General features: G+C 38.7%; 1 protein-coding gene across 1 annotated transcript in view; it reads right to left on the bottom strand.

Annotated features, from left to right (window-relative positions):
• Nucleotides 1–14,365: 14,365 nt before the first annotated feature.
• Ccdc34 (coiled-coil domain containing 34) overlaps nt 14,366–25,603 on the bottom strand; it is a 35,377-nt gene continuing 24,139 nt past the window's right edge. Inside the window, exons 4-6 of the mRNA XM_032903869.1 lie at nt 20,006–20,164; nt 19,369–19,510; nt 14,366–15,517 (exon numbers count right to left, since the gene is read on the bottom strand). Coding sequence (XP_032759760.1) covers nt 15,279–15,517; nt 19,369–19,510; nt 20,006–20,164 — 540 coding nt within the window. The 3' untranslated portion in view covers nt 14,366–15,278. The remainder of the gene's footprint in view (nt 15,518–19,368; nt 19,511–20,005; nt 20,165–25,603) is intronic.

Raw genomic sequence — 25,603 nt, 5'->3', positions numbered from 1 at the left:
TGGCATCATCAACAGTTTCAGAATACTATTTAAAGCTCACTTTAATAGTTTATGATTTTGCACTTTGAGATATGGACTAAATCAACTAAACTTGATTTTTCTTGAAAACACACTCATGTGCTAGGTTTGGCTTTGTTTATTTTTCTTTTTGGACCCTCAGTTACTAATAGCACATTTTGAATGCCAAGTCAACCTCCAACACATCCATTTCTCTCTTGTCACTGCAAAATTATTTCAGTGCTTAACCAAAGAAAACTTAAAATCTTAAAAATGGGTACATTTAAATTAACAATATATCTCAGACAAATGTGATTTCTAAATTATCAACAGTGCTTTGAGCTCCATGTGGTGCACTGCTGTTCTTTCAATGAGCTAAACTTAAGAAAAGCTTACACATCTCTGCCCTTCTCCCACAAACACTGAAATCCCTACTTTCCCATTTTCAAAGCCAGAACATTTGCATTGCTTTCCCAAGATCTTTAATTCGAAGAAGGAATAAGAGAAGGTGAGCCAGCTGAATGAAGTAGCAAGATGGGTAGATGAGGTGAGTCCTGTGGCTGGCTACCGTCATGGAGGAAGGCTTTCCATAAGACAGAGGGAGTAGGGTAGATGCTAGCAGGTCAAGTTAGTAACTTGGTTAGTCCATAGACAGAATTCCGGCTATGTTCAGGCAGAACACATTTAAAAACACAAGGGAATATTTTTAATTGATCCTTGGAAGAGGAAAGAGAACCAAGAATTTTTCTTTTAACCTCAACTAGGATTTTTTTTTTCAAATGTCTTTGAGGGTTAGGTTGGGCAGAAAGACAGCTCTTGCCTGTCAAGTATGTCACTGTCCTCACAGCCCAAGCTAGTTTCCGTATCCAGCTGTGGAGTCGTATGAGAATGTAAAGGCTGGGGGGGATGGTGTAGCAGTGGGGATATATAGTGACTGATGAGGTTAATGTGAAATTGTATGTTGCATTTTTCTGAGAATATTCAATTCTCAAGATTTGGTTTTCCTCAAAAGGCTAAGTCCTTAAAAGATTCAATTACTCGAGTGTAGGCTGTGGCTGAGGGGCTTAATGTACCCCTAAATAACTCTAGCCTGATCCAGGAAGCTTAGAATGCTCTCCAGTGGATTCTACTTCTTGGAGCAGAGTCACAGCAGAGAGGAACTACTTTGCAAGGCCACTTACCTAGGCTTCTTCTGGAATACTCGCCTAGTTTTTGCTTTGTTCTGTCTTGTTTTATGAGACAAGTTTCACTTACCTCAGGCTGGCCTTGACTCGCTTTCTTCTTACCTCTCTGTGCCAGGTATTATATACATGTATAACCCAGCCAAGCTACCCCCTGAACCTTAAAACACACCTTTCACTAGTTTTTTAAGAATCTCGCTGCTTGTCCTGCAGAGATTCTCTGTCCTTCATTATTTTTCCTACTTATTTCTTGTTTCCTAAAGGCTGCTCTAACGATGGGTCTTCTCACTGTTGTTCTTTTCTTCATACACTTTCCCTTGGATCTTCAACTACATTTCTTTTTTCTTTTTATTTCTTATCTTTGGTTCCGCATATTTATAGACTGAATTTCAGTTGTTTTTCCCCCCATCCTGCTTTCTTTCCTACTGAAACTCTTCTTCTCAATGCTTCCCCTCTATTTTTATGCTGTGTGTGTGTGTGTGTGTGTGTGTGTGTGTGTGTGTGTGTGTGTGTGTGTGATGTAGGTTTAAATAGTTACAACAGCAAGGGCAACATTTCAGTGGCCATTTCAACAGCCAGTTGTTCTCAGGGAGAAGTGGGGGCCTCCGAGGCCCCTCTCCTACCTGGAAGGAGATGTTTATGTGCAAATAACTATATCAGATACATTTTACTAAGTTCAAGATCAACTATCCTAGGTACTATACTCTACTGTACTATACTGCCATTTAAAACATAAATCTTTCCATTTGGATAGCATCGTCCTCAAATTCAGTTAGTGTTAAACACACACACACACACACACACACACACACACACACATCACTTTTATAATTGAGCAAAATTACTTTTAAAATCTTTTCCACTCTAAACTAATGCTAATATCATAAAATTGAGATTAACATAGCAGCTATCAGTCAGATGCTGGATCAAATAGTAGGTGATTGATAAAGGGCACTGCACTATGTAGTTAGGAGATAATAGGTGATTGATAAAGGGCACTGTACTATGTAGTTAGGAGATAATAGGTGATTGATAAAGGGCACTGCACTATGTAGTTAGGAGATAATAGGTGATTGATAAAGGGCACTGTACTATGTAGTTAGGAGATAATAGGTGATTGATAAATGGCACTGTACTATACAGTTAGGAGATAATAGGTGATTGATAAAGGGCACTGTACTATGTAGTTAGGAGATAATAGGTGATTGATAAAGGGCACTGTACTATGTAGTTAGGAGATAATAGGTGATTGATAAAGGGCACTGTACTATGTAGTTAGGAGATAATAGGTGATTGATAAATGGCACTGTACTATACAGTTAGGAGATAATAGGTGATTGATAAAGGGCACTGTACTATACAGTTAGGAGATAATAGGTGATTGATAAAGGGCACTGCACTATACAGTTAGGAGATAATAGGTGATTGATAAAGGGCACTGTTCTATACAGTTAGGAGATAATAGGTGATTGATAAAGGGCACTGTACTATACAGTTAGGAGTTGTAGTTACCCTTGTGTGTATGGGGGAGGGTGTTGGGTATAAATCACAATAATGCAAGTATGAAAATTTAAAAAGATTTTGAATGGTTTCATCACAAAGATACTCTAAGTGTTTAATAAAATAGAAACATCTGCTCAGACTTAAACATGATACAAAGTATACATTGCATCAAAATACCACATGCTACCCCAGTGTGTGTGAGCTTTATGCATCATGTAAAAACATTTTAAGTTAAAAGTCACTTCCAATGTTGATGTTTTGCTAGCTTTTGAATTAATTGAATTTAAAAGAAAGACAGATTCAGGGAGTTAGCAGGAATACAGAAATGCCTAAAAATTCATTATATAAATGTATGGAATGCCAAAGAGGAAAAAATATCAAAATATTATAAAATGAAATGAAAAAAATTTGAAGAAAAAATGAGACATTAGAACAGATATTATAATTAAAATATAACAAGATTAAAGAGAAAAATATACAAGATATTTGAGAACAATGAGCCCAAACCATAAAATTAAGGAACTAGAGAAGGCTTCTTAGAGTTACTTTCTGACCTGAGACCTAATGGATGCTTTCAAAACCACATTAGGTTAAAGATAGTTTAAAGGAGAAGGTAACAAGTGAGGCCTTCTGCAAAGAGGGAAAAAAAAAACCAACAAAACAAAACAAAAACCCAAAGTACATTAACAGCATGGTTTATGCTCTGTAGTAAAAGTAACAAGGTAAGGCTATTTCAGAAAAAGAGCAGAAACTGGGTTAGATCACCATGCTGAATTCAATTTCATTTCAAGAGTTGGACCCTCTAGTGAAAGACTGTGTATCAGAATGGGTAGAGTAAGCAGGACAAGAGGATGCATTTTCATGCTATAAAAAGTAAAATGTGCTTTTGCTTCATTTTGACCCTTCCTCTTCCCCCAGAAGGAAAACAAGCAAGCTAACAATGTAAGGCCCCCAATCAAGTATCTGTGCTATTCTGGTGAACATTGTGGTTAGGTGAAGAGGAAAAACAGGTTGAGAGCCTTGGAAAAGCTGGAAGCAGAAGAGTGCGACATGGTTACATTTGTCTCTAAGTCACCAGTCTGCTGTGGAGAAGATACACACTAGAGTTAGGATAAGATCAGACACGCAATAACCAAACAGGAAGCTAGTGCGGTAACCTGTGTGAGAAAAGGCTGGTGTGGGAGCTAAAGGGAGAAGGGAGATCTAGCAAACGTTTGGTGGTGGTTTCCTAATGTAGCTGCACGCTGGAATCATTGAGAAGCTTCCAAAGAGCCTTGTGATGTCACTATTCTGCCATGAGGAGTGGGGCTTTTGGAACCTCCCCGAAACAGTGCTACTGTGCTGATATGCAGAAGTGACTGATTCAGAGTAGAAAATCCGCAGAAATAGTTATTAGCTAGATTAAGGTGCGAAAGTAGGTCAAAGCTCCAAGGAAATATAAATTGCAGTTTCCCAGCAGGGAAGACATGGCAAAGCCGGACCATTGCCCAAGTTATAAGGACTTTGTATGGTGATGGCCCTCAGTACACACTGCACAAATCTGTTGACTGGACAAGCTGAGATGCATTTTACCAGGGGAGACAACCGGATTATCTGATCCACAGTGAACATGGAGGTAGGGGCTTCTTTTTATTTTTGTTTTTTTTTTTTAATCTTTATTAACGAGTATTTCTTATTTACATTTCGATTGTCATTCCCCTTCCCGGTTTCCGGGCCAATATACCCCTAGTCCCTCCCGCTCCCCATTTATACGGGTGTTTCCCTCCCCATCCTCCCCCCATTACAACCCTCCCCCCCAACAATCATGTTCACTAGGTGTTCAGTCTTGGCAGGACCAAGGGCTTCCCCTTCCACTGGTGCTCTTACTAGGATATTCATTGCTACCTATGAGGTTGGAGCCCAGGGTCAGTCCATGTATTGTCTTTGGGTAGTGGCTTAGTCCCTGGAAGCTCTGGTTGCTTGTCATTGTTGTTCATATGGGGTCTCGAGCCCCTTCAAGCTCTTCCAGTCCTTTCTCTGATTCCTTCAACGGGGTCCCGTTCTCAGTTCAGTGGTTTGCTGCTGGCATTCGCCTATGTATTTGCTGTATTCTGGCTGTGTCTCTCAGGACAGATCTACATCCTGTTCCCGTCTGCCTGCACTTCCTTGATTCATCCATCTTATCTAGTTTGGTGGCTGTATATGTATGGGCCACATGTGGGGCAGGCTCTGAATGGGTGTTCCTTCTGCCTCTATTCTAAACTTTGCCTCCCTATTTCCTGCCAAGGGCATTCTTGTTCCCCTTTTAAAGAAGGAGTGAAGCATTTGCATTTTGGTCATCCTTCTTGAGGTTCATGTGTTCTATGCATCAAGGGTAATTCGAGCATTTGGGCTAATATCCACTTATCAATGAGTGCATGGACTGTGTGTTTTATTGTGATTGGGTTACCTCACTCAGGATAATATTTTCCAGTACCATCCCTTTGCCTATGAATTTTATAAAGTCATTGTTTTTGGTAGCTGAGTAGTATTCCATTGTGTAGATGAACCACATTTTCTGTATCCATTCCTCTGTTGAAGGGCATCTGAGTTCTTTCCAGCTTCTGGCTATTATAAATAAGGCTGTTATAAACATAGTGGAGCATGTGTCTTTGTTATATGTTGGGACATCTTTTGGGTATATGCCCAAGGTATAGCTGGGTCCTCAGGTAGTTCAATGTCCAATTTTCTGAGGAACCTCCAGACTGATTTCCAGAATGGTTGTACCAGTCTGCAATCCCACCAACAATGGAGGAGCGTTCCTCTTTCTCCACATGCTCGCCAGCATTTGCTGTCACCTGAGTTTTTGAACTTAGCCATTCTCACTGGTGTGAGGTGAAATCTCAGGGTTGTTTTGATTTGCATTTCCCTGATGACTAAGGTTGTTGAACATTTCTTTAGGTGTTTCTCAGCCATTCGGCATTCCTCAGCTGTTAATTCTATGTTTAGCTCTGAACCCCATTTTTAATAGGGTTATTTGTCTCCCTGTAGTCTAACTTCTTGAGTTCTTTGTATATTTTGGATATAAGCCCTCTATCTGTTGTAGGATTGGTAAAGATCTTTTCCCAATCTGTTGGTTGCCGTTGTGTCCTTTGCCTTACAGAAGCTTTGCAGTTTTATGAGATCCCATTTGTTGATTCTTTTTTTTTTTTTTTTTTTTTTTCGGAGCTGGGGACCGAACCCAGGCCTTGCGCATGCTAGGCAAGCGCTCTACTGCTGAGCTAAATCCCCAACCCCCATTTGTTGATTCTTGATCTTAGAGCATAAGCCATGGGTGTTTTGTTCAGGAAATTTTCTCCAGTGCCCATGTGTTCGAGATGTTTCCTCACTTTTTCTTCCAATAGCGTGAGTGTGTCTGGTTTGATGTGGAGGTCCTTGATCCACTTGGACTTAAGCTTTGTACCGGGTGATAAGAATGGATCGATCTGCATTCTTCTACATGTTGACCTCCAATGGAACCAGCACCATTTGCTGAAAATGCTGTCTTTTTTCCATTGGATGGATTTGGCTCCTTTGTCAAAAATCAAGTGACCATAGGTGTGTGGGTTCATTTCTGGGTCTTCAATTCTATTCCACTGGTCTATCTGTCTGTCTCTGTACCAATACCATGCAGTTTTTAATCAATATTGCTCTGTAATACTGCTTGAGTTCAGGGATAGTAATTCCCCCAGAAGTCCTTTTATTGTTGAGGATAGTTTTAGCTATCCTGGGTTTTTTGTTATTCCAGATGAATTTGCAAATTGTTCTGTCTAACTCTCTGAAGAATTGGATTGGTATTTTGATGGGGATTGCATTGAATCTGTAGATCGCTTTTGGTAAAATGGCCATTTTTACTATATTAATCCTGCCAATGCATGAGCATGGGAGATCTTTCCATCTTCTGAGGTCTTCTTCAATTTCTTTCTTCAGAGTCTTGAAGTTCTTATCATACAGATCTTTTACTTGCTTGGTTAAAGTCACACCGAGGTACTTTATATTATTTGGGACTATTATGAAGGGTGTCGTTCCCCTAATTTCTTTCTTGGCTTGTTTCTCTTTTGTGTAGAGGAAGGCTACTGATTTATTTGAGTTAATTTTATGACCAGCCACTTTGCTGAAGTTGTTTATCAGCTTTAGTAGTTCTCTGGTGGAACTTTTGGGATCACTTAAATATACTATCATATCATCTGCAAATAGATCCTCTTTTCTGATCTGTATCCCCTTGACCTCCTTTTGTTGTCTGATTGTTCTGGCTAGAACTTCAAGAACTATATTGAATAAGTAGGGAGAGAGTGGGCAGCCTTATCTAGTCCCTGATTTTAGTGGAATTGCTTCAAGTTTCTCTCCATTTAGTTTAATGTTAGCCACTGGTTTGCTGTATATGGCTTTTACTATGTTTAGGTATGGGCATTGAATTCCTATTCTTTCCAGGACTTTTATCATGAAGGGGTGTTGAATTTTGTCAAATGCTTTCTCAGCATCTAATGAAATGATCATGTGGTTTTGTTCTTTCAGTTTGTTTATATAATGGATCACGTTGATGGTTTTCCGTATATTAAACCATCCCTGCATGCCTGGGGTGAAGCCTACTTGATCATGGTGGATGATTGTTTTGATGTGCTCTTGGATTTGGTTTGCCAGAATTTTATTGAGTATTTTTGCGTCGATATTCATAAGGGAAATTGGTCTAAAGTTCTCTTTCTTTGTTCAGTCTTTCTGTGGTTTAGGTATAAGAGTAATTATGGCTTCATAGAAGGAATTTGGTAGTGCTCCACCTGTTTCAATTTTGTGGAATAGTTTGGATAGTATTGGTATGAGGTCTTCTATGAAGGTCTGATAGAATTCTACACTAAACCCATCTGGGCCTGGGCGCTTTTTGGTTGGGAGACCTTTAATGACTGCTTCTATCTCATTAGGAGTTATGGGGTTGTTTAAATTGTTTATCTGTTCCTGATTTAACTTCGGTACCTGGTATCTGTCTAGGAAATTGTCGATTTCCCGCAGATTTTCAACTTTTGTTGAATATAGGCTTTTGAGTAGGATCTGATGATTTTTTTTAATTTTCTCTGATTCCATAGTTATGTCTCCCTTTTCATTTCTGATTTTGTTAATTTGGACACACTTTCTGTGTCCTCTTGTTAGTCTGGCTAAGGGTTTATCTATCTTGTTGATTTTCTCAAAGAACCAACTTTTGGTTCTGTTGATTCTTTCTATGGTCCTTTTTGTTTCTACTTGGTTGATTTCAGCTTTGAGTTTGATTATTTCCTGCCTTCTACTCCTCCTGGGTGTATTTGCTTCTTTTTGTTCTTTTAAGTGTGCTGTCAAGCTGCTGACATATGCTCTTTCCTGTTTCTTTCTGCAGGCACTCAGCGCTATGAGTTTTCCTCTTAGCACAGCTTTCATTGTGTCCCATAAGTTTGTACCTTCATTTCCATTAAATTCTTAGAAGTTTTTAATTTCTTTCTTTATTTCTTCCTTGACCAGGTTATCATTGAGTAGAGCATTTTTCAACTTCCATGTATATGTGGGCGTTCTTCCCTTATTGTTATTGAGGACCAGCTTTAGCCCATGGTGGTCTGATAGGACGCATGGGATTATTTCTATCTTTCTGTATCTGTTGAGGCCTGTTTTATGACCGATTATATGGTCAATTTTGGAGAAAGTACCATGAGGTGGTGAGAAGGTATATCCTTTTGCTTTAGGATGGAATGTTCTATAAATATCTGTTAAGTCCATTTGGTTCATGACTTCTCTTAGTCTCTCTATGTCTCTGTTTAATTTGTTTCCATGATATTTCCATTGATGAGAGTGGGGTGTTGAAATCTCCTACTATTATTGTGTGAGGTACAATGTGTGCTTTGAGCTTTCGTAAGGTTTCTTTTATGTATGTAGGTGCCCTTGTATTTGGGGCATAGATATTTAGGATTGAGAGTTCATCTTGGTGGATTTTTCCTTTGATGAATATAAAGTGTCCTTCCTTATCATTTTTGATGACTTTTAGTTGAAAATTGATTTTATTCGATATTAGAATGGCTACTCCAGCTTGCTTCTTCAGACCATTTGCTTGGAAAGTTGTTTTCAAGCCTTTCACTCTGAGGTAGGGTCTGTCTTTGTCTCTGAGGTATGTTTCCTGTAGGCAGCAGAATGCAGGGTCCTCATTGCGTATCCAGTTTGTTAATCTATGTCTTTTTATTGGGGAGTTGAGACCATTGATGTTGAGAGATATTAAGGAATAGTGATTATTGCTTCCTGTTATATTCACATTTGGATGTGAGATTATGTTTGTGTGCTTTTCTTCTCTTTGTTTTGTTGCCAAGACAATTAGTTTCTTGCTTTTTCTAGGGTGTAGCTTGCCTCCTTATGTTGGGCTTTACCATATGTTATCCTTTGTAGTGCTGGATTTGTAGAAAGATAATGTGTAAATTTGGTTTTTCATGGAATATCTTGGTTTCTCCATCTATGTTAACTGGGAGAGTTTTGCAGGATACAGTAACCTGGGCTGGCATTTGTGTTCTCTTAGGGTCTGTATGACATCAGTCCAGGATCTTCTGGCCTTCATAGTTTCTGCTTGAAAAGTCTGGTGTGATTCTGATAGGTCTGCCTTTATATGTTACTTGACCTTTTTCCCTACTGCTTTTAATATTCTTTTCTTTATTTTGTCGTTTGGTGTTTTGACTATTATGTGACGGAGGTGTTTTTTTCTGGAGTTCTGTAGGCTTTTGTATGTTTATGGGCATCTCTTTCTTTAGGTTGGGAAGTTTTCTTCTGTGATTTTGTTGAAGATATTTACTGGTCCTTTGAGCTGGGAGTCTTCACTCTCTTCTATACCTATTGTCCTTAGGTTTGATCTTCTCATTGAGTCCTGTGTTTCCTGTATGTTTTGGACCAGTAGCTTTTTCCGTTTTACTTTATCTTTGACAGTTGTGTCGATGATTTCTGTGGAATCTTCTGCTCCTGAGATTCTCTCTTCTATCTCTTGTATTCTGTTGGTGATGCTTGTATCTACAGCTCCTTGTCTCTTCCTTTGGTTTTCTATATCCAGGGTTGTTTTCCTGTGTCCTTTCTTTATAGCTTCTATTTCCATTTTTAATTCCTTCACCTGTTTGTTGTGTTTTCCTGGAATTCTTTCAGGGATTTTTTGTGATTCCTCTCTATAGGCTTCTACTTGTTTATTTATGTTTTCCTGCATTTCTCTAAGGGAGTTCTTCATGTCTTTCTGGAAGTCCTCCAGCATCATGATCAAATATTATTTTAAATCTAGATCTTGCTTTTCTGTTGTGTTTGGATATTCAGTGTTTGCTTTGGTGGGAGAATTGGGCTCCAATGATGCCATGTAGTCTTGGTTTCTGTTACTTGGGTTCCTGTGCTTGCCTCTTGCCATCAGGTTGTCTCTGGTGATACCTTGTTCTGCTATTTCTGACAATGGCTAGACCATCCTATAGGCCTGTGAGCTAGGAGTGCTGCAGACCTGTTTTCCCGTTTTCTTTCAGCCAGTTATGGGGACAGAGTGTTCTGCTTTTGGGCCTGTAGTTTTTCCTATCTACAGGTCTTCAGCTGTTCCTGTGGGCCTGTGTCCTGAGTCTACCAGGCAGGTCACTTGGAGAAGAAAAGTTGGTCTTACCTGTGGTCCCGTGGCTCAAGTTGCTCATGGGGGGCTGCTCTCTCTGAGGGTGGCAACCAGGAGGGCCTGTGCTGCCTTTTCTAGGAGCCCCTGTGCACTGGGGTCCCAGATGGCGTTAGGTGTTTTCCTCTGGAGTCAGAAATGTGGGCAGAGTGTAGTCTCTTCTGGCTCCCCAGGCGTATCTGCCCCTCTGAAGGTTTAGCTCTCCCTCCCATAGGATTTGGGTGCAGAGAACTGTTGGTCCAGTCCCTTTAGGTCCCGGCGGTGTCTGGAGCTCCAGGCTTCTTTTTTAGATCTTAGGTTGTCCTCTTTTTAAACATAACTCTTCTTACATAGCTTGACCCTTGTTTCCTGACCTGAACTCACCTCCCACTAGTGTCATGCTACAAAACGATGTCAGATTAATTCTAAGACTTGACTCCAAAATCATATTTAATATAACATACTGCTTAGACTGCCTTTTTTTAAATTAAGTTTTGGCTCTTCTTCTAATTTTACTTCCTGCTCACACCCTATGTAAACCTAGTAAGTCTTGTCTAGCCACAGTTTACCAAATTATGTTAGTATTTCATACATAGAGGATGTTACCCATTCTCTAAGGATTTAGCATTATTAGACTTGTTTTTCAGATGTATGTGAGGCTTAGAGGAGCTTAAAAAAAGTCTTGCCTGAGTGTCTGCCAAGCATGTCACCCAACACGGATGAGGCTCCAGTGCTGTCCTGATCCTGGCCCCATCCCACCAGGAGCTGGGCAAAAGTAGAATCTAAACAGTAAAAGGAGGCTACATGACCAATCATTATAGGGTCTTCATTGGGCGGATAAATTGGTGACCATTTCTTCTATTTTATTTTTTTGATATCTAAGATTTACTTGTGGTGATTTAAGTAAGACTCCCCCCACGGGCTTATAAATATTAATGCTTAATCATCAGAGAGTGGCACTACTTTAGATTAGTAGGTGTGGCCTTATTGGAGGAAGTATGTCACTAGGGATGGACTTTTAGGTTTCAAACACCCAAGCCAGACCTAGTTTCTCTGCTTTGTGTCTTCAGATGTAGAACTGTCAGCTGTTTCTCCAGAACCAGGCCTGCCATGCCCACCACCATATTCTCCTCCCTCATGATAATAGACTAAGCCTCTGAAGCTGTAAGCAAACCCCCAAATGATTGTTTTCTCTTTTAAGAGTTGCTGTGGTCGTAGTGTCTTTTCACAGCAATTCAACAGTGACTAAGACACCTGTGTTGGCATTTTTGTCTAAATCTGGGAGGAAAGCCCTTGACTGAGAGTACTTGATTTGTAGAAAGGTGGGTGCTGAGTGATCATTTGGCTAATTATATTATTATATTCAATAAATATATTGAAACTAACAAAACACCCTCCTCATATAAACACCCAGCACCGCCACCAACAAAGAACAATGGAATCTGATTCCCAGAATCATGAGAAGAGTAGGTGAGAAAACCTTCTTTCCCCAAGTTCACATGCAGTTCCATGAGTATGAGAAAAGAAACTGAAGAGGGCACTGAGCATAGAGGTTCCTAGGAAAGAAGATGGAATGTTCCTTGACTTCCAGAGCTGAAGGCAGCACTTTCTCTGGTGTATTATTTCTCTTCAATTTTAAGAGGTAATACATGATACCACTGCCTGCTCTGAAAACTTTTCTCAGGCAGATTGCCAGGACCAATAACAGGAAGTAAATACTCTCTGTAAAATAACTCCATGAGTTTTCTTTTCTTAAACTAACATATGAACTGAATTTAAGATATTAATAGTATAGCAAGCACAGTGTTAGTTGTATCTTCTTTGAGAATTAAGCATTAGTTTGTAGTCTCAAAAGTATGATTTATTGGTATACCCCCTCTGTACTGTTATTTACCTAGGACATGTGTATAATAAGTCCATAAAAGCACAGGCTTTTAACTGTTAATTACAGAATTAGCAATTGTTTTAAATAGCCCCATCTGTATCATCTCAGACTTTTGAGGCCATCATGGTGTACTTTTACCATTAAAATTCAAAGTGTATTTTCCCTTGAAATTCCAAGTTTTCTTTGCAAATTACTAAGAATTTGGAAACTTGTGTAACTTTGGAGAAATGTGTCATTGGATTCAAGTTGCTGGAAAGACACCTTGACGTTCAAACATTGACTATCACCTATCACTGGCCTTTGAGAGACTGTATGTGGAACTACCAGCATTCTAAACCCACTCCTTAACCTCCCAGCCTTCCAAATGATCACATCCTAAGTTCTGTCTATTTGGGGGCCGGCCTTCAACCTGCATTCCAGCTTAATCACTTTTCCCTGAGTGCTTATCTTGACCCACAATAAAAGGCTATCTGTCTCTACATATCCCCCCCCCCCATTACTTGAGCTTTCAAATACCACTTTAAATCTCATACCAACCAGCAGGAAAATTTTAACGAGTCTCAAAATAAGTCAGAATTTTTAACCTAGGATCTAGCCAGTGCTACAAATGTGATGCTAGATGGCTTCACATACTGACTACACCTAAGCCCCGAGGAGTAAGTGCTAGATGCCAGAGACTCTCCCATTCATACCCCTAACACACACACACACACACACACACACACACACACACACACACACACACACACACACACACAAATTAAAATAAAATAGAGCCTAAAGAAATCCCTAAATAGCTCATAATACAGATACCCCTACTCCTATTCCAGACACTGAGGGCGTAGCTTGTGCAGTAGCTAAAAAAAAGAAAAAAAAAAAAAAAACAGATAAAGAGACAAGTTGTGCAATTAGCTGATACACAGAAGTGCCTTCCTAGACCAGCCAGGCTTATATCAGCAAATGAATAACCATAAGAAGGTCCCCAGCCCAGCATAACATGAAATCCATCATTCACAAACCCTTCCTGTGTCTAGCCACTTCTATCTGGCTTTCATTATTGCATATGGGTGACTTTACACTGGAGTGCCAAGTGAGGCAAGGATTAACAAAACATGTGAGAGAAATCTCCAAAAACAAAAATAAGAGGAAAGGGGAAAGGGAAAAGAGGGAAGGAGAAGTTCTAGAGGACACAAAAAACAATTAGAGAAATTAAAAAAAAAGTAATATTAGCTAATGTCCTTAAAGAAGATACTACATTCACAAAACAGAAGTTAGAGCATGAAAGAGGAAACAGAAGAATGCCCGGAACTTAAAATAAGGAACTATCAAAATTATCCAAGAATCTGACAGAGAAGTCCCCAGACAGATGTCGCCCTAAACCTGCCAATGCAGAGGACGCAGGCAGTGAGAGGGTTGGTTTTCGGGATTTTTGCTGGCTATTAACATCAGCTCCCTCTTAACTATCTAAATTCTTCCTGGTCAAATTTCCTGTTGATAACCTACTTCTCAAATGCACTCCCACTTCTTACATGTAGCTGCTACCTTAATCCAACCATTATGGCCTATCTGGTGGATACTACGAAAATCTCTCAGATGTTTTCCTGAGCTGTGCTTTATCCCACTACAGGCCAACTTGCTCACAGCTGCCAGAGTAATTACAAACTATAAACAAGATCTTGCCAACATCCTACATAAAATCTTCCAGACTTCCCATTACAATTAGCATATAATTTAACGTCTGAATCAGTGACTTTTAGCTAACTACCTTCTTGAAAAGTATGACTGATACTAAAGAGTTAGAGCTAAGAGGTAACCTAATCTGTAAAACAGCTTTACACTGTATCTAAAATGCCTAGGATTCAGGGTATAGGAGTGGATTTGGAAATTAGGGAGATTATCAGCCAGAAATTTGATCAGGAAGAATTTAGGGGTGTGTGTAACCATGGAAAATTATCCATCTCCTCTTTTGACCCAGTAAAGCCGATCCTAGACCATCTATTCCTAGATCTTCGATCTCATGACTACCTTTCAAGACCTTACTGGTATTTCTTTACCAACTACTACTCTCTATCACCAGAAACTTGACATTACAAATCTAGCACTGCCAGAATATATTCCGAATAGAAATCACATTTAAATATTTTTGCATTTTTTCCTCATCACCTAAAAAAGACTTCTAAAAAAAAAGTGGCAACTTTATCAGAATGTTCCAAGTTTTATTTAACATTTAAGGTAGCAAGTATTACAAATGATCTAATGATGACCCTAATTTCAAAGCCAGCAATCCAATTATAAGTGTATAAAAAGGATTTTATAAAGTATAACAAAATATTATCAGTGTCTCAACATTATAAAGACATCAGCCTCAGATCTACAACACAAATCAGTATTTTAAAATTTTGTCTTAACAACTCCAACTCTTATTTCTGTGTTGCAGAGCAGTATTTCAGTTAGTTTTTTAAAGTACCTCTCCAGGAAACCAATGGGACAACTTGTCTGGTAAAGATGTTTGCTGCACAAGTCTGACGACCTGAGCTCAATCCTTGATATCCACACAGTAGAAGTAGAGATCTGACTCACTCCAAGTTATCCTCTGATCTCCACAGTCATGTTATAGTATAAGCATGCACACACACACAGACACACACACAGACACACACACACACACACACTAAACAAATGCAAAAGGAAAACTTTAAAATGTTTTCATGGAAAACTGTACTAAAAACCAAACACTGTATATTTCTCTTGGTTTCTAACCCATTTAATTTAAGTAAGGTTTAGAAGTGCCTGTTTGAACAAATTAATCTTATGTTTCTAAGTATATAACACAAGCAAATAACAGAGTACAAAAGAACACAAGAAAAACTGTTGGTTTATTGATACTATAATGAGTTTTAATAAAAACTAAAACAATCATTAGATCAACCTTAATGGTTTATAAAAACCAAAATGTAAAAACTCTAACTCTAAGGATTCCATATACAAATTTAAATTTTTGGTACCCGTCAATTACCACATCAAATATTGTCTTGTTGATTAAGAAGTGTTAAAAAAAGGTATCCTGGTTTTAAGGTAGGTCCTAGGTCCTGGTACACTGTGTGCACAGACTCTATCTCTGTACTCGGCACAAAGACCCCAGGCAAAGGCTGCTCCTGGCATTGTGAAGTGCCAGGGACGATGCTGTGAGCGGCTGGCTCGTGGCAGGTCGGTTACTCTTCTTCACTGCTTCTCTACTGCTCTTCTTTCCTGGTTCACTCTTCGCTTCTTTAGGAGGGGGCATAGGAATTGGCTTCCACGGAATTGGGTTATAAAAAGTTGGTTCTGGGTAGGAATTTCCACTGTAAAAACCTATAATCATTAAAAATCAGAAAGATAAAGGAAAAAATTCTTCGATAAAAAAAATCACTTATTTTTAATTCCTAGAAACATACTAAAATGGCAACAAGACAAAATATCATTGATAAATCAGATAGGATACCTTAAAACCCGAAGCCTGAAATATAAAAGAAATAAAATTGTTCTAATATTGAAATAACTATATCAAATATTAAATAATACAAAGTAATTCAGAGAATTGGAATAATACTATGAAAACCTATCTAAATAAAAATGCTTACAAAAGTTTTCTATGAAATTTATAACTCTTAACATTTTTATGGTATTAACTCAGTTTTGGCTAATTGTGTGGTATTTTCCCTTGTCAGATACTAAAGTTCATTTTTCAAAAAAATCACTTTATTTTGTATGAGAACCTGCAGTTAACTCAAGATTCCTGTTTAGAACCACTGAACCTCTGCATTACTGTAAATCAGTAAGGATACAGAATGCTACCCTCATTCAAACCACCAGCTGTCCTTCACCAGTGCACAGGAAGTGCTTACAGAACAGTGGCATCTGACAACCCACAATGAGGTGCAGAAAGAACATTTTATGAATTGGCTTCGAGTCCTCCACTCAGTGCAGACAGGAACCTGTGCTGTGCAATGTTTAGCAATGGTATGAACATAAAGGATAGAGACAGAGAAGCACGGTGTTTGCTTCTGAGAATTAAGTTCATCCAAAGCATTAAGGTAATAATCCATTATTTTGATAATTAACTTCTAGCCAATATCTCTATTCTGACTTTACTGTCTGATTATTAGGTTAAAATAATTGCTTATCATTATTGTTCCAAGCAAAATGTTAAAAACTTTTTAAAGGAGTATGCCTGCCAGGGTTCAGTATTCATGACAGATGATCCTGTGACAAGTAAGAGAGGCCTAACCCTGACAGACAGCAGGGATGTGTCTTTCAGACACTTCAGTCCACTTTGACTGCAAAGATATGTCAACACACACTTCACAAGATGGCCAAAACAAAGTCTGGAGTGTGTTCCAGTGTGTGAACGAAACAGAATGGGAGTATTTTAGTAATAAATCACTTAAAAAAGTGAAGGCAGCTGTCATCAAGGTATGAGTTTCCATTAGGAAGAACAAAGAAAAACATGCACTGCCATTTATAATAAGTCCAAGCCTAAAGGCAAACTGGGTACGTTTGTTTGGTCATGTGATGTCTACTCTTCTTAAAACAGAATTCACTGGACCTTGGAAGCTCTTCCTTACAGACTGGTAGAAAGGGGAAAAATAAAACAACACTGTGAACCTATATCAATTGAGCTTCAAGGAGCCAATAAATAATAGAACTATTTTGGAATCCTGGAGCCTAAGCGCAGAGTCAGGCATCTGCTAAAGTTCTGTTTTACTACTGAGCTACATTTCTAACCACATGAATTTTTGTTTGCTAACATTAAAAAATCATTGCTTTATAAAATATATGCAAACTCTAAAGTAATAAGTGCTGGAAAAACTGAATTTCTATAAGCAAAAAATGAATCAGTCATATTTCTCTAATTGGACATATTGAACAAAAATAAATCCAAGATAAAGGGCATTAATGCAAAACCTGAGACTTTCAAAGTGCTAGAAAGAAAAGGGATATGTCAGGATACAGTCACAGCAAGGACTTTCTGAAATGATACAGCAGCATAGGGAATAATCCCAAAAATCAATACTGGAATGACGTGAAATTAGGAAGCTTCTGCAGAGCACAGGTAACAATCACCAGAGTGAACAACACAATGGGGAAGAACCTTGGCCAACTGCACATCTTTACGTAGAAGATTCAGTTTTAACCTAAAAAGAACTGCAAAAATAAAATACCCAAAGAACAAACCATCTAATCAATAAATGGGCTGACGAACTGAAGAGGTATTTTTCAAACTAAATACAAACAGCCAGTAGATAAACTTGACACAGCTGCCAGGCTTAGTGGTATTCACCTTAATAACAGAACTTGGGAGGCAGGGGAGAGTCATCTCTGTGAGATCTTTGCCCATAATGAGATTTGTTAAAAAGTTCTCAACATCCTTAATCTCAAAGCAATTCAAATCAATTGGAGATCTATCTTATTCTAGTAAGAATGCCTGTCATCAAGAAAATAAATGCTGGCAAGGATGTGGTTTGGGGAAGAGGAGCTAGCTGTCTAATGGTAGCAATGAAACCTGACAGAGCCACTTTAGAAAGCAGTGTAGAGATTTAAAAAAAAACAACTAGAAATAGAAGTGCTGTTAGGATTCAGCTCTTGAGTATACACACAAAGGATTTACAGTCAACATACCAGAGACATACTTGCACATTCATGTTTATTGTTGCCTTGAACACAATACCTAAGAAATGGAATTAGCCTAGATGTCCATCTAAAGATGAATAGATAAAGAAAATATGGTTCATATATACAATGGAAATTTCATTCTAGTAGAAAGAAAAAATGAAATCATGATATTTTGAGGAAAGCATATGAAACTGGACAAGTGAAGTGAAGCAAGGTAATGCTTCATGTGAAGTCTCCCATGTGAAACCTAGATTTAAACTGAGTAGATGTGTGTGCTCTGTACCCATTCTAAAAGGGGATCATTAGAGGGAAGGACCAGATCTAAAGGGATAGGAGAAAGATAAGACACTGGGACCTGTGACATGAAAGGAGACAGGGAAACAGGAGCAAGGTGGGAAGACCAAGGGAAACAAGCAGTCTCATGAGTTCTGCGTGAATACCAGTGCTTCACGTGTGAGTCTCTGGTACTCACAGACGTACTCAGGAAGCTGAGGCAGGAAGGCCCTAAGTTTTAGGCTAGCCTGGACAACAAAGGGAGACCGTTTCAAAGAAACAAAAATAAATTAAAATGTAAGTATTCAGTTTTGCAACTATTGCCGAGAGAGAGAGAGAGAGAGAGAGAGAGAGAGAGAGAGAGAGAGAGAGAGAGAGAGCGCCCACCATGGAAGAACTTGCAGGAGGAAGAGTGAGCCTCCATGGAATAGGAGTAAAGAAAACGTGGCCCTGTGGGCTGGCCAATTGGAATTAAGAGCAGCCCAGATGAAACACTAGTCTTCCAAACTGAAGGCTGACCTTGAACTACTGATCCTCCGGCCTGCATCTTCCACATATTATAGTTAGGAACACACACTACCACACTGGGCTAGTCAGTGTCTGGATACTTTTGCCTTGAGCTTTTCCTGGCTCTGGTCATTCCTCTCCGTGTGCAGCCCTACTGTGTTAAACCCTCACAGCCTGACCCAACTCCAACCTGTTCGACACACCATGAGAATGTAATATCAGACTCCAGCTGCTGCTTCAGCCACAGCACCTACAGCAAGCGTTTCCTCTCATGGATACACTACTGAGACACTGACTCTCCAAGTGACAGACTTTCAGTCAGGTCCAGGGTTTCTCCCCTGGGAAATAATTTTACAGTAAAGAGGGTACACACATCCTGCTCTTTCCTAGCACATTTCTGTCTCCCTCCTGGTACAGGTCACCCCCACCCTCAGAAAGCAAAAGAAACCACAGTGGCTCTCTTTAAAGCCCCTGCCATATTGGGGCCTGAATTCTCCTTGCAGCCCCCTGGCAAGCTGTCATCTTTCTGTCTGTCCATGAAATTGTTAACTTTTAAAATAAACTCCTTCCTCTCCAGTCTAAAAAAAAAGAAATGTATTTATATATAAACAGATAGCAATAAATTTATAGCACTTCCTTAGCAACGTATAGTTATAATCTTCTAGAAAATAATTTCAAAGAAAAATTACTTTTTATACATCTATTTATATCAAAGAGAAATTTGCTTCTGCAAACCATACTTACGTAAGCCACAAGACATAAAAACCAACCTGTAAGCTTTCCACTGGAGTAACCATAGCTCTTTGCAGCTGGACGAGGTTTATTTTTTGCATTTTCCAACCATTCTTTAAACTTTTTTTCTGCGATTTCCTTTTTCTCCTGTAATTCTGCTTGCCGCTGCTTTTCTTTTTCCTTAAAATAAGACCAAAGAATTCCCTGGAGTATTCTATTCTGTAACTAGATATTCCAGTCAAGTCTTACTGTTTGTTTGTCTTCCCCCAGTGGCTTTCTGCCCCAGTGACCGATTGGCCATAAAACTGAACTATGTTTCTATAATCAAAGAACAAAATTAAATATCTGATGTGGTATATAAGTGTCCACCACTCAACAATAAGATAGCAAATTCACAAAACAAAAAATGCAAATTTGTCTTAGAAGGACAACTTACAAGCAGTAAAATGTCTACAAAATACTATGGAGATGGTTAAAAGCAGAATAACATAAATGCATTATCTATTTTGAAGATTAAACACAAAATAACAAGAGAAAGAATAGTTTGTGTATTTTATACTACAACAGTATTTTTATACTACAACAGTATTGACTGAATTACTATACTTTTGTTTCTAAAATACACATATAAACAACAAAGTGTGTACTATGACTGGCTATTTCAATTAAAAATACCTTTTCTTTTTTCTTCTTCTCACATTCTTCAGCTTTTTTTTTCTTCAACCATTCTTGATATTTTTCTTTTGCTTTTTCTTGCAAATGTTCTTTCTCCCGTTTTTTTGCTGCTTTTTCTTCCATTTCTTTATTAATTTTTTGTACTCTTTCTTTCCTTTCCTTCAATAAAAAGGAAGGGATTTTAACTGAAGTATCTACAATATCTGCAATTACCTAAATGACAGGAAGCTGCTCAGAGATTGGGACAATGAATGGTAGGTGTTCAAGACAGACTCACAGACTACTGATCGTCCTGAATCTTAGTATGGTTTCACGAGCACTCCTTGTACTCTAAGTATCAAGCACATATGTGTGCATTTCCTCGGCAGTCTGCCAGTGCAGACTTGGATAAATCACAACTATCAGTGAGTTGCAGAGGACAAATCCACAATGCTGTTAGAGGAAAAGCAGGTAAATGCTTGGCTACATCATTCCTACATAGATTCAAAGCCGGCAGCCAGTTCACACCTGTGGTCCCAATATGTAGGAAGCAAGGATAGAAGGACTAATAGGAAGTTGATGGAGTCTGGATTACTCAGTAAGCTCTCGGGGACCTGGGCTGCAGGGTAAAATAGGAATAGTAGGAGAGGGGTAGGTAGAAAGAAGAAGATAGAAAATGAACACTTAAAAGTCAAATTTGGTCTTCAAGCCCCCTCCAATTGTTTTATGAAAAATCCTCCAGGATATAGACATAGGCAAAGAGTTTCCCAATCCCAAGCATCAACAAATAGGATTACATAAAATTAAAATGCATGTACACAACACAGGAAACAATCATTGGAGTAAAATGCCAACTTGTGGAATAAAGAAAAGAAACAACCTTTGCCAACTGCATAGCAGACAGGGAGTCTACAATCTAGAATCTATAAAGTATAAAAGTGAAACACTCAAAGAACAAATCCAATCAATAAATAGACTGGAGAGTTCAACAAACAGTTCTCAAAAAAGTTTGATGCTTTGAGATATCTGATTCTAGTCAAAATGGCTGTCATCAAGAAAACAAATACTGGCAAGACTATGGGGAAAGAAGAGCCCTTCCTCTCCGATGGTGGTAATGTAACTTAGAACAGACACTATAGAAATCAGCATGCAGACCTCTCGAAAACTAAAAAAACATAACTAATATGACCCAGATTTCCAACTGCCAGGACTAAGTTAAAATACTTGGAGATACTTGTGCAATGGGACTAGCCTCAATGTCCATCAAAAGATGAGGAAATGTGGTTTATATACACAGTGGAATTTTTATTTCAGCATAAGGAAAAATGAAAAATAACATTTTCAGGAGGATGGGATTGGAAATCACTAGCTAGAGTCAGAAAAGCATTTATCACATGACAATTCTTAAAAGCAGAACCTAAATGTAAAATCAAATAGGTAGGGAGGTGTGTGTGTGTGTGTGTGTGTGTGTGTGTGTGTGTGTGTGTGTGTCCATGAGCTAGGAGGAATAATCTTAGGAGGAGGAGGGAAAGAAAGGGCGATGAATCCATCTGACATGAAACATGAGTGGCTAGTGGGTAATATGAAGTAGCAAATCAACCAGAGGGCAGGCTAGGAGCAGAGGGAGGACAGCTGGGCAATGGGGATCAATTAGAACTACAGGCATTCATGGTTTCCTTGCAGTCACCATGCACCAGCACAGCAGGGCTGCTGCCCCAGCCTGCCCCTGTCACTCTAGACTGCACACTCCTGCATTAGTTTCCCCAGTGTTCGTCCTTCTTACACCGTCACCACTTTCTACAGCATTTAGAACACATCTTGACTGCTACAGGAGTGTCCCACATTTTAAAGTTCATTCCAAAGCTAGGAAACCTTTACACTTATGCTATATCTCTATGTTCTTCTGTCTGTCTGTCTTTCTCCCTACTGCAGCATTTAAATTATTTCACAGTGAAGACTGCTTTTTTGTAATGTTTGTGAGAGTGAGTCTATGCCAATGTCAACCCATGTAGAGGTTCTGAGGAACACAGAAGAGAGCATCAGAAACCCTGGAGCTGGAGTTACAGGCAGCTGTGAGGCACCTGATGCAGATGTTAGGAAGGGAACTAAGGTCCTACAAGGACAGCAAACACCATTATCTGCTGACCCATCTTTCAGGCCCCAGTTCAGGGTCTTTAGTGAGAGCATGCATTAAAAAAAAAAAAAAGAACAACAGGCATTGACTCATACGTATAAAAAATAACATCATGAGACCCATTATTTTGTATGCTGATTTAAAATTAAAATAAAAACATAAACCATTAAAACTAGAGCCTGGAAATACGGCTTAGTAGTTAGGAACACTAACTATTACAGAGAACTCAGGTTCAATTTCTAGAACCATCTCTTAACCATAACTCCAGTTCCAGGAGATCCAACTCTCTCTGTTGGCCTCTGAGGGCTCTAAACATGCATGTGTTGCACAGACATACATACATACAGGACACTCATACAAAATTATTTTTTTAAATTAAACAAAATTTAAATGGCAAGACATATTTTTGGTACATATATCTGCCAAGGGACTTGGGCCTGGACCAGATGTAGAGGCTGGAAATCTCTCTCAGAGCCTTTGCCTGGCATGTATGTGTCCAATCACCAGCACTAGAAAAACAAACAAACAAAACCCATGTAAAATTAACTCAGTGACAGCTAGAGCAGAATGCATGTGTGGAGTAATAGCTGCTCAGAGGAGGGAGAGAACTGCTTGGGTGTAACAGGTCAAACAAGGCCTTGGCAGGATGACAACCCCATCTCAAAAAGATATACAATCCAATTTTTTATATGTCTAGAGATGATGAGGGCTGGGGATTAGATCCAGACCTTTATGAATGTTGAGTAAAAGCTATGTCGCTGAGCTGAATTTTCTGCATAATTAACAACTCTTAACACCTTCCAAAAACAGACAAACGATGGACAAAACAAAAAAAGTCAACTACAAAAGAGAAATGACCCAATTTGCTCAACTCCATTTCTGTGCTGTTGTTGTAATTCCCAGCATGATTACACTTAAAGAAATGGAATGAAGTCATAATGGTAGAATCTGAATCCTAGAGTACTGGTGTCCTTATAGAAAAGGAAATCATATTGGGATGTGTACACTAATATAAAGCTGCTCAAGGAACAAAACCAGAGCTGTTTTTCTGCAAACCAAGAAGAGACACAATGAGCAGTCCAACCCTCATATCCTTTCCTCTTGATTTTTAGACTCCCAAACCATGAGAAAATTAACTTCCAGTTTTTTAAAAAACCTAGGTGGACTAATAAGATAAATCCGCAATGACAAAGCACTGCACACTAGAGAAGGATGCAAAATAAAAATGATTGATAAGATCAGGTTTAAGAAAGGTATAGACCAATTAGAATTTTCATGTTAATAATGAGAACATTTAATGGTACAAGCACTTTAGAAAAGCTTGGTGATTCCCATAAAGTTAAAGGTTTCCATGCAGCCCAGCAACTGAGCTCTAGAGCATTTGCCTAAGACAAAGGAAAATGTGATTTCCTATTAGCTAGTGGATAAATAAGCAATTTGTGCTATTTCACAGGATATTAGAACAGTAGAGGGAAGGAATCAAGAATATATAAAATACTATGATAAAATTAAAAACAAAAGAACAACTCCAAGGAAGGTGCATCCTATCATTTTATTTAAATAAATTCTAAAATAGGCAAATCTAATTTCCAGAACAGGAGTACTGTATTAACCTTGTTGCTGGGGCCAGTCTGGCACAGGAAGCAGGGTGCTGAGTGTAACTGGACAGAGGAAACTTTCTGGAATGACAGCAATGCTCTATCACCTGATTGCAGAGCTGGTGCTTGCACTGGTACAGAAGTTTACCAAGCTTCACAAAGTTACAATTGATATAAAATATGCAAGTTACAGCCCAATGAAATACAACAGCTAGACTGCATGGGGGTGGCAGTAGTCACAACTAGATGCAGAGAAATGTCACAGAGAACTCTGAATAAAGCATGCTAGTAAAGAGTTTGGAGGTAACAAATGCATGCATATTTATTTATTTATTTATTTATTTATTTATTCATTCATTCATTTATTTATTTATTTTTAATTATACAAGGCTATCATGAGAACCTATGGAGAGAACAGAATGACTGTGAACAGAGAAATAGAACAGGCATTTTTTCTACCTAAGGAGCCTCAGAGTGCCTTCAGGTTTCTAGCACACTGGTTCCTACACACCAGGCACACAATGTCTTCTCTTACAGAAAACAACAAAGACTACTTAAAACTTTCTGATTGTGTACTTCTTCCTCAAACAGCACCTGCCCCCACAGAAGAAAGGCTGAGCGAACATCACCAGACGGCTTGCAGGACACCCTGATAGCAGCACCACCAGTTACAGACCCCACTGAGCTGCAGCTGTACCTCACACACATTCCTTGTGTTTAAAAGTTAAAACTCATTTTTTAAGTAACTTTAAAGCACTGAAAATAAAGGTTGTTCTCACAACATACGTATCAACACTAAACCCCGACTCTAGAAAAAGAACCAGTATGACAACACAAATATAAAAGTCCTGGATGAGATATGCCTTTTGTTTACAAGAGGATTTAACAATTTATAGTTATAAGGAACCAAGTTTGCTAATGGATACATAAATTCCCTTTGTCTGATTTTCTGATAGAGTACAGTGAAAACCACAAAGGTGGCAGCCGGCTAGGCTGGGGCTGACCAACCCCAAAGTGGAGGAGGCAGAGGACCACACACCATGAAATGTAAACAGAGGAGCAAATCCTAGATGCCAGACTGGAAAAGGAGCAGGAGAGCTTCTTTCCAAACAGAGGTACGTGTAGGGAAAGCTGGACAAAGAAACTCAAGAGAATTTTGAAAGAAAGAGAGAACACTACAGAAAATAAAAGAAAAAAAGAAAAGAGCAATCAATTATTCCTTACCAAGCACAAGAGTGCTGTACAATACTGGGTAAATTCAATTTTTCAGGTCTTGTTTTTAACAAATTCTTATTCTTTTGGAGCAATGATTTATACCCGGGCAAGCGACTTCTTCCCCCTCCCCAGCACCAAAAATTAATCAGTTAGTTAATTAATTAATTCCCTTCAATAATTGAATTCGATCTTCCATCAACAAGTAAAAAACAAATACCCCATCGATCTGTCAGTATTATCTCCCCTACTCAGACAAATAACAGCCACGCATGACTGGCATGGCACCATTAGCTTAATGCAGTTGAAGACAGGCGGCTTTCAGATGAGATAAAGGCATTCTACACACCAAGAACTATTCTGATTTATAGTTTTAAATTTCCAAAAGGTATCACCCAGTCTTGTTATAGTCCCGTACTTATTTTGATCTTGGCATTTTATTCACAAAGAACACTTTCTTGTTATATTACTGATGAAGCAAACAAAAATTCTGCAATTGACTTCTGAAAAAAGAAATTTGAATTTGCAGATATACACAACTAATCAATTTTATTCCTATAATCACATCCACCTGCAATTATTGGTCCTCTTAATAAAATAAGTGGGCATTAAGGACAAAATTATAATTTTGTCCTCTAAATTAGATTTAAAATTTTATCCTATATAATTTAAATA

This window comes from Rattus rattus, chromosome 5 (genome assembly GCF_011064425.1).
Source record: "Rattus rattus isolate New Zealand chromosome 5, Rrattus_CSIRO_v1, whole genome shotgun sequence".
Classification (NCBI taxonomy): Eukaryota; Metazoa; Chordata; class Mammalia; order Rodentia; family Muridae; genus Rattus; species Rattus rattus.
The sequence above is the reverse complement of the archived record's forward strand: the minus strand, read 5'-3'. Positions and strand labels throughout refer to the sequence as shown.